General features: G+C 37.0%; 1 protein-coding gene and 1 non-coding gene across 4 annotated transcripts; one reads left to right on the top strand and one right to left on the bottom strand.

Annotated features, from left to right (window-relative positions):
* Positions 1 to 729: 729 nt before the first annotated feature.
* On the bottom strand, positions 730 to 15,105 carry EIF5A2 (eukaryotic translation initiation factor 5A2). 3 transcript variants are annotated; one of them, XM_046003530.1, is made up of 5 exons: positions 14,984 to 15,105; positions 14,071 to 14,270; positions 13,430 to 13,534; positions 6,001 to 6,132; positions 730 to 5,438 (listed from the first exon to the last, which is right to left on the bottom strand). In XM_046003530.1, exons 2-5 carry the CDS (start codon positions 14,233 to 14,235, stop codon positions 5,379 to 5,381), a joined length of 462 nt encoding a protein of 153 aa, XP_045859486.1. In that variant the 5' UTR covers positions 14,236 to 14,270; positions 14,984 to 15,105; the 3' UTR covers positions 730 to 5,378. The 3 variants fall into 3 exon arrangements, with proteins under 3 accessions (XP_045859486.1, XP_045859487.1, XP_045859488.1); XM_046003531.1 differs by having other exon boundaries at positions 14,071 to 14,241; positions 14,984 to 15,084; XM_046003532.1 differs by lacking the exon at positions 14,984 to 15,105 and having other exon boundaries at positions 730 to 2,951; positions 5,347 to 5,438; positions 14,071 to 14,266.
* Positions 6,432 to 6,574, top strand: LOC123941116. Its single transcript, XR_006818201.1, has one exon. It is a non-coding gene; the product is annotated as a small nucleolar RNA SNORA67 (small nucleolar RNA).
* Positions 15,106 to 16,337: the final 1,232 nt, after the last annotated feature.

Genomic DNA, 16,337 nt, shown 5'->3' with positions numbered 1-16,337 from the left:
AGAGCTGGAAGACTCTAATCTGGTACACTTCCTTTATTGCGCAGTTATCTCACTGGATTTGGAAAGGTATGGATATCAATAATATTGGCCATGGATATGAGGTCACAACTGCCATGGTAGTCTTTTGGCATGATTCATATGCCGGAGTGGGAGATGTTCTAGAATGGTACAGTGTGTAAAAGGAAGAAACGGTTGGGCTATCTAGGGATAAAACTGTTCAAATGGTATAGATTACACATAGGATTGGAAAAAGGATGAAGGGTTTGCTTCAGGGACTCATCATGCCATTCATATCACTGTGGGAAGAGGACAGCAATGTTGGTAGAGAGCACCTGAGTCTGGGAGATCAGGGGTAGGGGAGGGACATTAATTGCTCTTGCATTAAATGTCTTTGGAAGAATGCAAGGAAAAGGATGAAGATGGGAATATGTTTTCACTCTTGTAACTACAGAATTTTGAACCGTGGGATTATTTTACATATTTTAAAACTATTAAGAGCTTAAAAATAAAAACAAAATTGTATTCAAATATAAAACTAAATTTAAAAATTAACATTCCTAGCCATAAAGCTAGGGTGTTCTCTAGTAAGGATTCAGACTATAAAAACATGGTAAAGACAAGTTAGATTTTCTTTTAATAGTGCTAAACACATTAACCCACACTATTTTCTAGTACGAAATGGTTTTAGGAATGTATATGTACAAGAATAGGGCAAGCTGTTAAGTTGACTTTATTTTTATTTAATATAAGTGATGAAGTTACCAGACAAATATATCTGATGTAACAAAAAGTTACAATTGATGTTCATCATCTATAATGTAAAGGATTTCAATATTTTAGTATAGCCAAAGACAACATTTGAATTTTACCCATTTCTGAAATGTAAAATGCACAATTATAATATCCATACTACAGATCTTACGATTTTAAAGTTTTAGCTAAAACATGAGTCTCTGTAGATAAAAGCAAGAATTCTCCTATACCTAAAACCAAGTGTGTTACTAATATCGTGCCACTGGATTAGACAATGTCATTTCAACTATTTCCCTTTTGGAGAGGAGAACACAGGTACATAATAGTATGGAACTAGTCATATTCATTGTACTAGCATAGAACTAGTATTTGCATTATATTTTATAACAAGCACAAGAGTGCTTATTTATAGTATTAACCATAATAAAGAATTCCTCTCAAGAAAGATCATAACTGACTTACGACAAGTTGGACAGTCATCACTGAATATAGTTTAGCATCCAGAGTTTTTAAAAAATACAATCTCAAACTAAGATTAAATCTAAGTCTATCAATACCAAGAAATAGTGTTAGGGACTTCTTCATATAAATAAAAGAGCCTCTCTCTCAATTGTAAAATGGGTTTCACCCAATTCTAAGGCGAGAGGAATAGTGGTGGTTGGTAAAGTTCGGCAACAAGTATATTTCTAGTAGGTGAAAGCATGATATGCATTGCTATAAGATGCATCTTTGACATAAGAAAAACTAGCTAATTAGATGTAGACAGCACTTTTCAGGCACTTGACCTCACTTGGTAGTTAAGTTGATGTCTAGATGTATACTTAATGGGGAAACATTAAATTATATAGTGACTTCAAGTCATGTTCTCACAGAACATCTGTGTTCCATAAGCTAAATCCAAAATGTTCCCTGCTAAAATCAAATAATGATGCCATATATCCAATTCAGGGAAAAAATTTAATAGAATAAAGTTAATAGATTGAATTTCCTCAATTTTAAGATTTTTTTCCACAATACATTTTTCATAACCTTTGTTGTCTATTACTTGTCTGAATGCTAGGAGGAAAAAAAGGCTTAAAAACTATAAAATATTATGCCTAAGTTAGAAAATTTTAATCTGTGGATCAGTTCAATATAACACATGGTTTATGGAAATATGCTTATAGTTTGCTCTTATTTTGCCTAAGAGCCACGTTTTCTCATAGTAAATTTGTTTCCAGTTCATACTATAGAATTCAGTATGTAAACATTTTCATGTACACAAAAGAGCATTATGAATTTTTGATCTGTTGTCCCTAAATATGTTTGAGAACCACTACATCTTCCTCTGGCTCTAAAAACTATCTTTGGAGTCCATGCCAAAGGAATGCTTTCAGATATATCATTAAGGTTTGGGTTCTAAGATAAGACTACCAAATTCTATTCCAAAATGAAAAAAATATGGCAAGATTCCAGTATAGATGTTACCAGTGTTCCCATTTTTTTTCTTTAATACTTAGCATATAGGTTAAGTATGTTGATATTAAGGATTTTTCTATTTGCATGTATCATTGTATTATAATTTGGGAAATTTTTGCAATATATTTTCAGGCAGTTAGCTTTAAAATAATGCAACTTCAGCTCTTAGCACAAACAGCCCTGAGAACAATGCATTCAAATTACAGCTCAACTAGAAATAATCTAATTGAGAAACTTTAGTTACAAAAACAAATTCTGAAAAAGTTGTAAATTAAAAAAAAAGTTACCAACATTTGAGGCACTACCAGACTACAGTACTTTTAAGAGTTGGAAGGATTTTGTAAAAAGAACAAACATACAAAGCTATGTGTGCATATGCACACACTCATGTTGTGCTATAATGAAAAATTGTGTCCCCAAATTTTATAGCCTAAACATTTTATGATAGCATCTCCTATTAAAGATATCATGCTCTGGCTGCAGGAGAGTTTTGGTAATCGTTATAAAGCATTGGTACAGTATTTTGTACCATAAATGGTAACGGATTCAAGAGCTTGGTTAGCAACGATTTCAAGTGACAGACAGCCCTTGGAGGGGAGAGTGAAAGAAACATCATAATTATGTTGATGATGCAAATGCTAAGTCGAAGTAGCAATGACTTGATCTATTTCAGAGGGTATACAACTTTGTAGTAGCAAATAAGATATAACAAAGTCTTCACAGTAGAAATAAAAGTTGCTCTAGAAAGAAACAAATATTTCACTTGTTAATATTGTATATAAATTGGTGAAATGCCTGCAGACAAAAATGATTTATCATTGTATAATCTAGCAACAGGACAGTCTACACTCTATACGTGGTAACCTGTGATATTTAACATTTGCTACAAAAAAGTACAACAAATACTAGGAGTCAACTTTTAATATTTCTGATGTCAAAAAAGAATGAAGTCACTTCTGTTCTATGTTAAAAAATATGTTTACCTGCTTCCTTTTTAATACAATTTATAAAGCTTTACTAAATGAAATATTTTGTTCTAGAGAAACATATATTGACTTATGTGAAAATAAACAGTCCTGTATCTTTAAAATCTATACTTATATGTCAGAAGAGTATTTACACTTCATTATTGTCTAAAATATTTATGCATAAATAGCTTTTGCCATTCAAGGTAGGAAGATAAGAGATGCATTATTATAATTTATATATGCTTACCTCACAATTGGAAATGTATTTATGTGAAGTTTGACAAGTTAGGAACAACAAGGGCATGCTAATCCAGAATTAATAGTAAACCAGAACACTAATATGGTTAACTGGGGTCATATGAGTGACCAGCAAGCAGCATAGATTGAGAACTTCCTGGGATTCCTGTGGGTAACAATACTAACCAGCAACAAGTAAAACACATGGTACAAGTACTAAAAAACTAGAGCAGAATATAGTAGATACTTAAACGGAATACTGGAAAGAATTTAGCCTAATTCCTAGTTGTGCTTTAGATAGGAAAAAGCTAAAATGTTACACTAAAATGATTAACTACAACCTCAGTATTTCTTGTGCTTTAGAATTCTCCTTGCATTTCTCTTAAAGTATCTTGTTTCTTCTCCAAATGGGTTTGCTGAGGCCAATACAAGATTTAAAAATGTGCACGAATTAAGTAACTGAAACCTTTGGGATCTTCTATTCCTAATGCTATATTCAGTCACTGATTAGATGAGTTACAGCATCATGTATGTTTTCCTCTAGATGATAGAAACAAAGGCCTTCCAGAGGTCAAGGGATGATGGGAACGGTTTCATATTCAGTCTTAGAGAATGAAGGTATCAGTAAAGTAGTTATTTTGTTCTAAGTTTCATTTCAATATGATTGTTATTAAGTCAAAGGTCCTCATAAACCCTGTGACCATGTCTAGAATCCTGGAAATAAGATATATACAATCCAAAAGACTAAAGAGAAATGTAGCTGACTCACCTAAAACAGTTTTTAAAATAATTTGGTTTGTAGAATTCTTACCTAGTTATGTTTCATACCAGTAACTGAATTAAGTAAATAATAATCAGAAGAAAAAATACATGTACTTCTTAAAATAAGTAAAATAATTATCGTATAAAATAACTCTTCTTCCATGATTTACTTTCATTTCACTTTAGAAAAAGTGTACATAAATTTAACAATGTTCCAAACCAATTTAAAGTAAGAATTTCCAGTTTTTGTCTGACAAATATTTTAATGTCAAAAAAATCTCCTTAAAAATGGTTGGAAAGGAGTGACTACTATAAATAACAACAATTTATTTAACATAATTGATAAAAAGCACTGTATAATATCCTATAAAGCAGGTCACTCCTTTAAATACAGAGAGAGAACAAAAGGAAAAAGCAAAAACATAACTAGAAAGAAACTTCCTATTTTTATGCTGATTACACAGGCCTCCAGTAAAGACCTGGAGCTCTAACCAACCCACTGTGCCACTGTTCCTTTTAGACTCCTTTATAATCTGACTGGCTAATAATAGTCACCAGACAATTCAATGCCTCTTTGTCAACCACAAGCAGGTATCAAATCACTAGATAGGTTATGTTTAGTCCTCCAACAATTTGGCAAAGAAAAGTATGACTGAGGTAATACAGGTGGCTGCACATGCTTACTAAGATAACCGACACTTTTTGATAACATGATTTCTGTTTAAGGATTTGTGCTTGCCACACACAGGCTGATGCTGTGACAATTCCAATCCTAATCTACTTATTCTATAAGTCTGAAATTAATGCAGAACAATTCAACTTAAATGTGGTACTTCAATACCACTAGATGCTACATTGTCTTGATTTAAAACCCTGGTTTATTTATCAACTAAAATTCAGGAACGATTTGCTCAGACAAATCATATCTGCTGAAGCCACCTTATCTGTTTCTTGGACTCACTGAAAACCACAGGAAAGGTATAGGGGAGACACCTACAAAACTAAAAAAAACAGAATTTTACATCTTGATTCTTTTAAATTACCAAATGCCTGTAAAACTAACTCAGTACAATTTCAAAACAATTAAAAAAGAAATGAGGTTGCTTATGAAGGCAATAGCTTTGGTGACAACTTAGAACCAAACTTTAGATCTGTGGTTGGTCCAGACCTAAACATTTTGCTCATGCCTGATGGTCCCATTTATTTGCAGGGCTTTATGGCTACAGCATATTCTTCACTCATTGCACACATAACAGACACCTAGAATGGAAAAATGCAGGCAAAAGTTATTCAGAAGGCAATACTCTATAAGATATATTTTACTTATTACATACTGGATATTTGCGGATATTTTAAACACACTGACTTTGGAAAGAAGCATCCCAAGACTACATAATCGACTTCCTTCATAGATTTCCAAAGCAAAATTTCTCAAATTGTGGTTTTAAGACAAATTCCAGGGAACAGGGAGAAAAGAGCTTTAATTGCCTCAATATTCATTAGATGTTACACTTCTGAGAGTTATAACAAAGATGGGGTAAATCATCTTCATGCTTTAGCATTCCCATAACACTTTTCTCATTCTTAATAGTGCAGATGCTGATCTTCAAAACAAATTTGGGGTTGGCAGTGTCTACCTAGCAAAAGGTGAACTTTAATACTTTCTTTGATAATGGGTCTTTAAGGGTATCATGGGAAAACTCTTACAGAGATCATTTTCCATTTTGGCAGTATTTAAGAACTGTATTTCATAGTTGGCATATTTTGCTAACTAGATTAGGCCAAAGTTTTTATAAAAAGCAATCTCCCAATAGGTCTTTACCTGTACATCTTCACCTGCATTGTATTTTCCTTCTATTTCTTTACCTAGTTCACCTTCTGGCAGCTTAAGATCCTCACGAACTTCACCAGTTTCTGTCAGCAGGGAAAGGTAACCATCCTGAATGCATATTAGCTATTAAAATAAATTATATCATTTGCACTGATTAGACTATATTCACTCTTTGTAATATTTACATAGTTAAGTTGTAATCCACATTAATTTGTATACGTACACAGTAACACATTAATATACTCTTAGAGCTTAAAAATGCTGAACATACAAAAGTATAAGAGCTGTAGAGACTAAAAGTATAAGTTCACTTCTTCCTGCATACCACCTTCCCCCAAATCTATATATAGTATGTCCTAAAGAATTCACATTTATTTGTACACAATACAAATATAGCTGCTTAAAAAAAAAAATAAAAGGGAATCCAAAGTGACTCCCTTTCCAAGGGGCCTGCTTGTACCCCTCTCCAGGAAAGTAGCAACTTGGAATAAAATCTGGCATGCCTTAGGTCGTTGGGGGAGAGGGGATGTTTGTTTCCTTTGCTTTCCTTTGGCTGCCCACACATATACTTCAATCCCTTCTAGATAGATTGTGCCCTCTTCTCATTCACATGCTGAAGCTATCCTCTCCCTTCACACTAGACCAGAGGCATTGATGGATAGCAGGTTTCTTTAGTCACAATTATGACTTTCCCCCCAAAGGGGAAAACTATATCCACAGAATTGGTTGTGGTGGACGATTTGGCTCTTAAGGTGTGGCCATCAACATGGTGACAGAAGATGACAAGAGGACTCTTCAAGACATTGACACCTTCTACAACACCTCCGTTGAGGAGATGCCCCTAATGTTGCTACATTATCTGAGGGGCTGCCCTGCTCTCTAGCCCTACCTAGAGTTCAGGCATGGGGAGGGAAGGGAGCCATGGATGGACATCTTGCCATTTTTTTTCTTTGAATAAATGTCACTTTTTGAGGCAAGAGAAAAAAAACACATGGGACATTACAGGTATTTTTCAGCAAGTTGTTTTCCCTTAACAATATGTCTTAGAAATCTTTCCAAATTGGAAACTAAGGACCTACCTAGTCTCTTTAATCACTTCACAACTGTACAGATAGATTGTAACTGATTTAACTGTTTTCCCATTTATGGGGATAAAGTTAATTTTTGTTTTCTATGATTACAATGTGTTTTATAATTGGATTATGACAAACTTTGGTGGAAAACTTTTGGGTGTTCAGTTTACTACTAACAACATTAAAGATTTTTTTAAAGACAAACATGAATGTTGATGACATTAATGAGACAAACCCAGTCTAACCTTCGAAAGGGCAATTCTGGTATCACTCAATTTTTTTTTTTTTTATCATAGGAATGAGGAAATAGGCTGTACTCATTTATTCTCAAAGCATGTACACCATCAGTATGCCTATATTTTTAACAGATTTTATAAAAGGCAGTTGTTCAGAATTCAAGATGCTAACATTGACGAACACAAAAGGGGTCAAAGATATGATCCTTACCTTCCTGTAACTACTATGACATAACACAAGCATACCATAGAGATAGATTTCAAAGCTCTCTTCTATGGCACTACCAAATCTGGCTATGGCTTTCCACAGATACCCCAACAAAAGATTTCAGCTTTTGCACATGTCTAAAATCTCAAAAACAAAAAAACCATCCTACAAAGCAACCACAAATACTTTTAACTCATCTTTACATCACTCAAACATATGTAAGGTGGTTGGTAGAGGAACGGGACATGAGGTTGAAGCAAAAGTGTAGTTTTTCTTGATCATACCAATCTTTGTATATACTTTGTATATACTACTTTGTATATACTACAAAGTGATCACTACAACAAGTCTAGTTACCATTTGTCACTGTACAACCCACTTTACCCATTTTGCTCATTTCCCACCCCTTCCTTTCTAATAACCAATGACTAATCTGCTCTGTATGTTTTGTTTTGTTCTTGTTCATTTGTTTTTTAATTTCACATGTAACTGAAATCATACACTATTTCTCTTTCTCTCTATTTCACTTTGCATAATGTATTCAAGGTCCATCCAGGTTGTTGCAAATGTCAACATTTCCCAACATTTTTATGGCTGAGTAGTAGTCCATTGTGTATATATATGTCACATCTTCTTTATCCATTTTTCCATTAACGGACATTTAGGTTGTTTCCAACCTTGACTTGTAAATATTGCTGCATTGAAGATCTGGTTGCATGTATCTTTTGAAATTAGTGTTTACATTTTCTTTATATAAATACCCAGAAGTGGTATACCAGGTTCATATGGTAGTTCTACTTTTATTTTTTGAGGAACCTCCATATTGTTTTCAATAGTGGATGTACCAATTTACATTCCCAGAAATGGTGCATGAAGGTTCCTTTTCTCCAAATCTTCTCCAACACTTGTTACTTTTTGTCTTTTTGATAATAGACATTCTAACAGGTATGAGGTAATATCGCATTGTGATTTTAATTTGAATTTCCCTGGCAATTAGTGATGTTGAACTTCTTCTCCTACATCTGTTGGCCATTTGTATCTCTTCTTCAGAAAAATGTCTATTTAAATCCTCTGCCCATTTTTAAATCAAATTGCTTGGGTTTTTTGTTTTTTGGTGTTTTTTTCCCACTGGGTTGGATTCTTTATATATTTTGGATATTATTGGATATACGTTTTGCAAATATTTTCTCCCATTCAGTAGATTGCCCTTTCATCTTGATGGTTTCCTTTGCAGAAAGTTTCTTACAGAAGTTTCTTAGTTTGAGGTAGTCCCACTTGTTTATTTTTGCTTTTACTGCCTTTGCTTTTGGTGTCAAATCCAAAAACTTAATGCCAAGGCCAGTGTCAAGAAGCTTGCCACCAATGTTTTCTTCTAGTTTTGTGGTTTCAGGTCTTACATTCAAGTCTTTAACCCATTTTGAGTTAATTTTTGTGTATGATGTAAGATAGTCTAATTTCATTCTTTTGCATGTGGTGGTCCAATTTTCCCAGACCATTTATTGTATAATTTTAAACAATTAGCCACAGGCTTACAAGGTAGATCTTTTTGATTTAGGCCCTTTTAGCAATTCCCTGAAGTAGAATTTGTCTATATTAAGAATTAAAGTTTCCATTCTCATTAGTGACTAAAACATAAAAGCCAAATAATAATACTGATACTGATATTTATTTATATAATGGTGGTTTTTATTTCTAAAGAGTTAAGAATTCAGAGGTTAAAATGTGGGGTGAAATAAAAAGCATTTCAAATAAAAAATGTATAGACATTATAAAACATCTAGTAAAACATATTTTACGTTACCTGATTTCAAGCTTTACTACAAAGCTGTGATCACCAAGACAGCGTGGTACTGGCATAAAAACAGACACATAGACCAGTGGAACAGAGTAGAGAGCCCAGATATGGACCCTCAACTCTATGGTCAAATAATCTTTGACAAAACAGGAAAAAATATACAATGGAAAAAAGACAGTCTCTTCAATAAATGGTGCTGGGAAAACTGGACAGCTATATGTAGAAGAATGAAACTCGACCATTCTCTTACACTGTACACAAAGATAAACTCGAAATGGATAAAAGACCTCAACGTGAGACAGGAATCCATCAGAATCCTAGAGGAGAACATAGGCAGTAACCTCTTCGATATCAGCCACAGCAACTTCTTTCAAGATATGTCTCCAAAGGCAAAGGAAACAAAAAGTGAAAATGAACTTTTGGGACTTCATCAAGATCAAAAGCTTCTGCACAGCAAAGGAAACAGTCAACAAAACAAAAAGGCAACCCACGGAATGGGAGAAGATATTTGCAAATGACAGTACAGACAAAAGGTTGATATCCAGGATCTACAAAGAACTCCTCAAACTCAACACACACAAAATGGATAATCATATCAAAAAATGGGCAGAAGATATGAACAGACACTTCTCCAATGAAGACATACAAATGGCTATCAGACACATGAAAAAATGCTCATCATCACTAGCCATCAGGGAGATTCAAATTAAAACCACATTGAGATATCACCTACACCAGTTAGAATGGCGAAAATTAGCAAGACAGGAAACAACGTGTGTTGGAGAGGATGTGGAGAAAGGGGAACCCTCTTACACTGTTGGTGGGAATGCAAGCTGGTGCAGCCACTTTGGAGAACAGTGTGGAGATTCCTCAAGAAATTAAAAATAGAGCTTCCCTATGACCCTGCAATTGCACTGCTGGGTATTTACCCCAAAGATACAGATGTAGTGAAAAGAAGAGCCATCTGTACCCCAATGTTTATTGCAGCAATGGCCATGGTTGCCAAACTGTGGAAAGAACCAAGATGCCCTTCAACGGACGGATGGATAAGGAAGATGTGGTCCATATACACGATGGAGTATTATGCCTCCATCAGAAAGGATGAATACCCAACTTTTCTATCAACATGGACGGGACTGGAAGAGATTATGCTGAGCGAAATAAGTCAAGCAGAGAGAGTCAAGTATCACATGGTTTCACTTATTTGTGGAGCATAATAAATAACATGGAGGACATGGGGAGATGGAGAGGAGAAGGGAGTTGAACCTGGAAGGGGAGATGAACCATGAGAGACTATGGACTCTGAAAAACAACCTGAGGGTTTTGAAGGGGCGGGGTGTGGGAGGTTGGGGAACGAGGTGGTGGGTAATAGGGAGGGCACGTATTGCATGGAGCACTGGGTGTGGTGCAAAAACAATGAATACTGTTATACTGAAAAGAAATTTTTTTAAAAAGTGAAAAAAAATTAAACATCTTATTAAAATAAATTATGTGAAATAAAATTAAAGTTTTCAAAAATAAAACTATAGAAAAATAGAATTAATGAAAATTATTTTATCTTTCTACATAAGTTATAAATTTTGATATACCAAAAAGTAACAAAAATAATAAATCAAATTCCCATATCTTTTCCCCAGACTTGTCCACTGTTAACATTTAACTACATGTGCATTTTTTCTCTTTATAGTCCACTCAAACTTGCCAATTGTTTCAATATTGTCTTTGATAGAAGCTTTTTCCTCCCAACTCCAGGTTCATACCTTTTATTTATTCAGTGTGGATAGGTTCATGAAGACCACCACAGCACAATAAATATAACTGAAAAGACTCACAGAGCTAAATTTTTTAAATGAACAGAAATAAGTATTATATGCTGACTTGATAACAAAGGGATGTGCTTACTGAGTACTTACTGTGCAAGGCACTGCTCTAAGTGTTAACTAATTAAACCTCACAATGATCCCATGAGGAGTTTATTATTCTTATCCTCATTTTATAAATAGAGAAAAAAAGGCAAGAGGTTAAGTAACTTGCCACATAAGGTCATATAATTCTTAAGTGTTAAGGTAAGGATTTGGACCCAGCCTGTCTGGCTTGAGTCATTCTTTTATCCATGATACAGTGTAGACTACATACCAAAGGTTGAGACAGGATAAGGCAAGGGGGCACTAATTTTGAGTGCAAAATTTAAGGTGGCACCAGAAAAACTTTTCAGTGATCAAATATTTTAAAATTAGAATTAATGCAAAAATTCCATGATGAACACAATTTCAAAATTGTAAATAAGACAGAATTTGAATTACTGATTTTCCTTTTTGCTTAAGGCTCCTATGTGACTTGACACTGTCAGTAGTCCTGTTTTTATTTAAAATCTTGTGCTCACTTACCTCATTCCCCTATAGCCTGCTATATTCCCAAATAAAACCCAAACCCAATTTTTCCTTTATGTTAAATCTTGAGGTCCAATCAATGATTGATTAATTTGATCATAGTAGTAATTACTGATAAATTACTGATACTATCTTTCTGAAACACTCAAAGGCAAAAGCATTCTATATTGAATGCATATTAATGTATACAATGAATACTGAACATTCAAAGCATTCACATGTTAAGGATGAAAAGAGAAATCCATTTTTGGCAAAAGAAAACTCTATGCTTAGCCTTAGCTGCACTATACTTACTTTAATGAATACTCCCATATGCATTTAACAAAAGTTTATTGAGCACCCACTATAAGCCATGTCTAAATAAGGTGCTCCAAGTATAATGAAATGATTAGATGGAATATTTATACAAGGAAAGGGGGAGCAGAATAGAACTACTTTTTGGTACATATCTAGTGATGAGGTAATTATGGGATACATTTTCTTATTTAATCCTTACTTTATAGAAAGGAAAACTGAGGCTCAGAGAGATTGTGTAATTTGTCCAAGGTCATCCAGCTAGAAAGTGACAGAACTAGATCCAAACCCAAATTACCTGATGAAAAAAACCCCATATGCTATCATTATAATAAGACAATTCAAATTTCTACAAAGACTCCAAAGCAACCTTGAAAACATTTATAAGAGGGAAAGTAAAAATATAAAACTGCTTACTAGACTAAAACTATGTAAAAATATTTTTACATGTGGGCAAAGAGTAAAAGGAAATCATATGTTAATTGTAGTTGATGGTAGTATGCTTTGAAGATTATGAAACACATTAAAAGGTGTAGTAAGAAATCAGTTTAAAATGAATAAAAAATTCTAAGTGTCACACTTGTATTTTTCATTGTGTAAACTGAACAGAAAAGAGTTCTATGTATGTATGCTTGACAGTGAGATTGAAGACTTACAAGATAGACTTTAGTTATGATTAATCTGAGCTCCCACATCCTATGAAGTCAATGGTTGGTTACCACCAATATTCCAAAACAACAAAACGCTATCATTAAACATGACCTATCCAAATGCATAACTGGAACTAAAAGTTGGAAGTATAGACCTATAATTTAACCAAAGGTCACAGCATGGTCACTGAATGTAAATAAAACAATTACATAGTTTTGCATGTTCTTTACCATATGCAGTGGCCATGTACTTTCTTTCTATTAATGGCTTTCAACTTACTTCCTATTTAAGAATACCAAATTCTGACTTATATTCATTAATACACAAACTTGGGTGGTGGAACATGAATTCCAATGATTTTTTATCAATCAATTTTTTAAAAATCTTAGGTTTGAGAAGTGAAAAGAAATAAAACATTGCGGAGGGAGTTATCTAAATTGGCAGTATTTTACAACAAAGAGAATAGTAGTTTCCTAAACATTGACCTTATTCAGTCACAATATGCAGTCATGTGGTCTGAGACATGTTCAACTAAAAATGCAAAAATATTTTTAAAAATAGCAAATTAACCATAATTTTAGATAAGGTACAATGGATAAATATCACTATTTTTCCAATTTCTAAGATTAGATAAGATTTCCAATTAGGTGGTGCCTAATATTTGGTTAGAAAAATCTACAAAACTACTACCAGCTTTTGTTAAATTACAGTCGATAGAATGTATTTGCAACTTTAAGAAACAAATTATCATTTTAAAGAAAGTTAGTACTCACTTGATAATCATTTCTCTTAATATTTGGAACATCCATGTTGTGAGTAGAAGGGCAAATATCTTCATATTTTTTGCCGGTGAAAATATCAATTCCAACAAGGTGAACCTAACAAAGAAGGAAGAACAGGAAACCTGTAATCTTTGCCAAGTATATCACTCATTACATACACACAGCACAATACCAAAGCTGATTATGACAGATTCTTTCTCCTTCCAAGGTCATCTAATTTTATTTTCTTAAAAATAAAATGGCAGTGGTCATAGAATTGAGAAGCAGTGAACAACTAAACACTTTTGTGACATATGGAGACCCAGGATCATATACTGCCCAGTAATTCAATTATTAGAGTGCATAAGAGAAATGAAGTTAATGTTAGAACAGGATTTCTCATCTATAAAGTGAACCGATATTCTAAGTCACTAGGATTCAGGAAAGTTTCAGTTACCAGCTAATGAAACATTGTAAAGGCCCCAAAAGGAAATGCTACGTTTCAGTGTTCAAAGCAATAGCTGGTCACCCCGATATTGTGGTAAGAAGAAAATGTAATTATTGCAAAGTTATAAATATGGAACTCTATGTTCCGTACTGGAACGCAAATGATCAAAATCCCAAAGCAAAGAGAGATCTGGAAGGGCACTTACCTTGGCATGACCGTGCTTTCCAGTTTTGGAAGTTGACATCTCCACTATTTTGCATGGTCGTCCTTTGAGAACCACGAAGCCGTTTTTGCGCAGGGCCGAGCACTGCATAGGGTAAGTGCTGGAAGCTCCAGCATCTCCAGTAGTGAAATCAATTTCATCCGCCATGGTGGGCTGGGGAGATGGTAGCTTTTCTGAGGAAACTACGCAAAAAGTTTGTTTGCTTTTTAACAACGGGAACGCAGGCAGAGAAACATCGCATCTCGGACAGGTTACGTTCCAAGCATCATGGATCAATAGATTTTTTCATTTATAGAACACCCACCCAAGAAGAGTGGGCACGTTCTAACTCCGGCCTCTATAAACTTTTCCAACCATTGCTGGAGAAGTGGGGAGATGGGGAGGGAAGTCGCCGATGAGCTCGCTGGGGGTGAGGGGGATACCCGTCCTGGGCACTCACCCGCGCTGGGGGCAGCAAATCCCGGCCCCCATTGTCCCACCGCAAGAGAAGCCGGCGACCTTCCCGCATCGGGCCGCGCCACCCGGTCCTCCGCCGCCGCCCTGATCCCACTGCGGGGGACCCAGCCCAGGCCGCACGTCCCCGCGAAGGATGGGGATAACGGGACCTAGCCAAAAGCACCTGGTCCTCTGGCAGCGGGCTTGTATTCCGCCCCCCAGCCTGCCGTGCCGTCGCCCGGCCTCTCAGGTGCCCCCTTGTCCTGCCGGCATCCCCGGCCCAGCCGGGCCCGGCCCCGCATGGGCCTGAGCCCTAGCAGGTCCCGCGCTCGCCTCCGTTCCCCCAGCCATCCTTCCTCCTTCCCTCGTTCAGGACTCGGCGCCCGCCGCCTTCTCCGGCCGCCTTCTCCGGCTCTGCCTAGCGCCAGTCCCAGCCCCCCAGCTTTCTCCCTGTCTTCACCTTTCAGCAGGAAAAGAGATCCTTTCGCCTGCGCACCGGCGCCGGTTCCCTACAGCTGCGGCGGCAGCAGCTGTGGCGGCCCCGGCAGTTCCAAGAGACGGGGCGGGGCCGCCACACTTTCCACACCCGGGCCTCCCCGCCCTTTCCCGCCCCCACCTCAGCCCCACTTCCGGGATAGGTCCCGGCGCGTCACAGGCACCGCCCCCTCGGGCTACCATTGGTTACAACGTTCCCGAGGCCCCGCCCAGTCACGTGAAGCGCGCCCTGGCAACCCCACGTGCTGCGGATTAATGCACTTCCGGCGTGAAGAGCACCTTCTGGAGTGCGGTTGCGGAGGGTGAGCTCAAAGGTAAGTAAGCTTGTACCTCAAACTTTTGGGTTTGTTGCGCCAGGGTCCCAGTCGGAGTTAGCTGGAAGCAAACCGCGTGCCTTGTGGCGCTTGCCTTCAGGTGCGTGGTGGTTGTCGCGTGACTGTTATGAGGACGCGCGAGGCACGCGAATTCAACGGGTGTCCCGCGGGGTTTATGGAGGGAATTTTGGGGTCGAACTTCTGGCCCAGATTGGTGGTCGAAACCACACTTGCTCCTCGAGGAAGAGACCAAGTGCAGTATTTTATTACCGGCTCAGCCCCACCGGCACCCGGGACCCCAGCCATCCGTGAGATTCTGGCGTAAGTGCCAGTGGGTGCCTGGGCAGGGTCAGTAGCGCCCTGGGGGGTGAGAACTGCTGAGACATCCCCGAACCAAACAGCAGTGTGAAATGACCCAACTCATTCCTCACACTAGGCTGTTGTGGAGCTGTGGACGTGAATGGGTGTCTGACTCCTACTGCATAGCGTCCAGAAACTCAGACCAGTCCAGTTCCGATAAATTTGGCTCTTCTTTCCTCTCAGCACTGGCATTTCTGTGAGTTTTAGGTATGTTCATACTCCATTAGAGCAGTTGGGTTGTCTTCATAATCGACCAGGAACCAGTAGAGACTTGACTTGGATTAAGGACCCAGGTTCTTAAAAGAAATGTGCTCCTTTATGTTCCATTTCACAGCGCACTGCATTCTTCTTTGGAGAGGTGACCTACACTCCCCGGTGTATGTGGTCCTGTAATTCTGAATTGCCTTCTCATGAAGAGTCAGTCCCCTTTTACACATTACTGTGTGGCTCTCTGGTTTGGACAGATATTTCACACATAAGGAATTTAACCTCTATAAGAAGCAAGGGAACTCTCATAAACCGAATTCAGCCTGTAACTAATACTTGAAAGAGTCAAATTAGAACCCTGGTTCATGAGTCCATTCAACTTTTCCTTATACCTCCTAACTTTTCCCTGACTAGTGTTATCAGAATGATTGCTAGCAT

The sequence above is a fragment of the Meles meles genome, chromosome 4, assembly GCF_922984935.1.
Source record: "Meles meles chromosome 4, mMelMel3.1 paternal haplotype, whole genome shotgun sequence".
NCBI lineage: Eukaryota > Metazoa > Chordata > Mammalia > Carnivora > Mustelidae > Meles > Meles meles.
This window is presented reverse-complemented; position numbering and strand designations above follow the sequence as displayed.

Excerpts from the sequence above, each read along its gene's own strand:
- EIF5A2 (XM_046003530.1), bottom strand. The coding sequence starts at position 14,235 with ATGGCGGATGAAATTGATTTCACTACTGGAGATGCTGGAGCTTCCAGC. Across the intron at positions 6,133-13,429 it reads TTAAGAGAAATGATTATCAA|CTAATATGCATTCAGGATGG; the intron begins GTGAGTACTAAC and ends TTATTTTAATAG. Across the intron at positions 5,439-6,000 it reads ATGCAGGTGAAGATGTACAG|GTGTCTGTTATGTGTGCAAT; the intron begins GTAAAGACCTAT and ends TTTCCATTCTAG.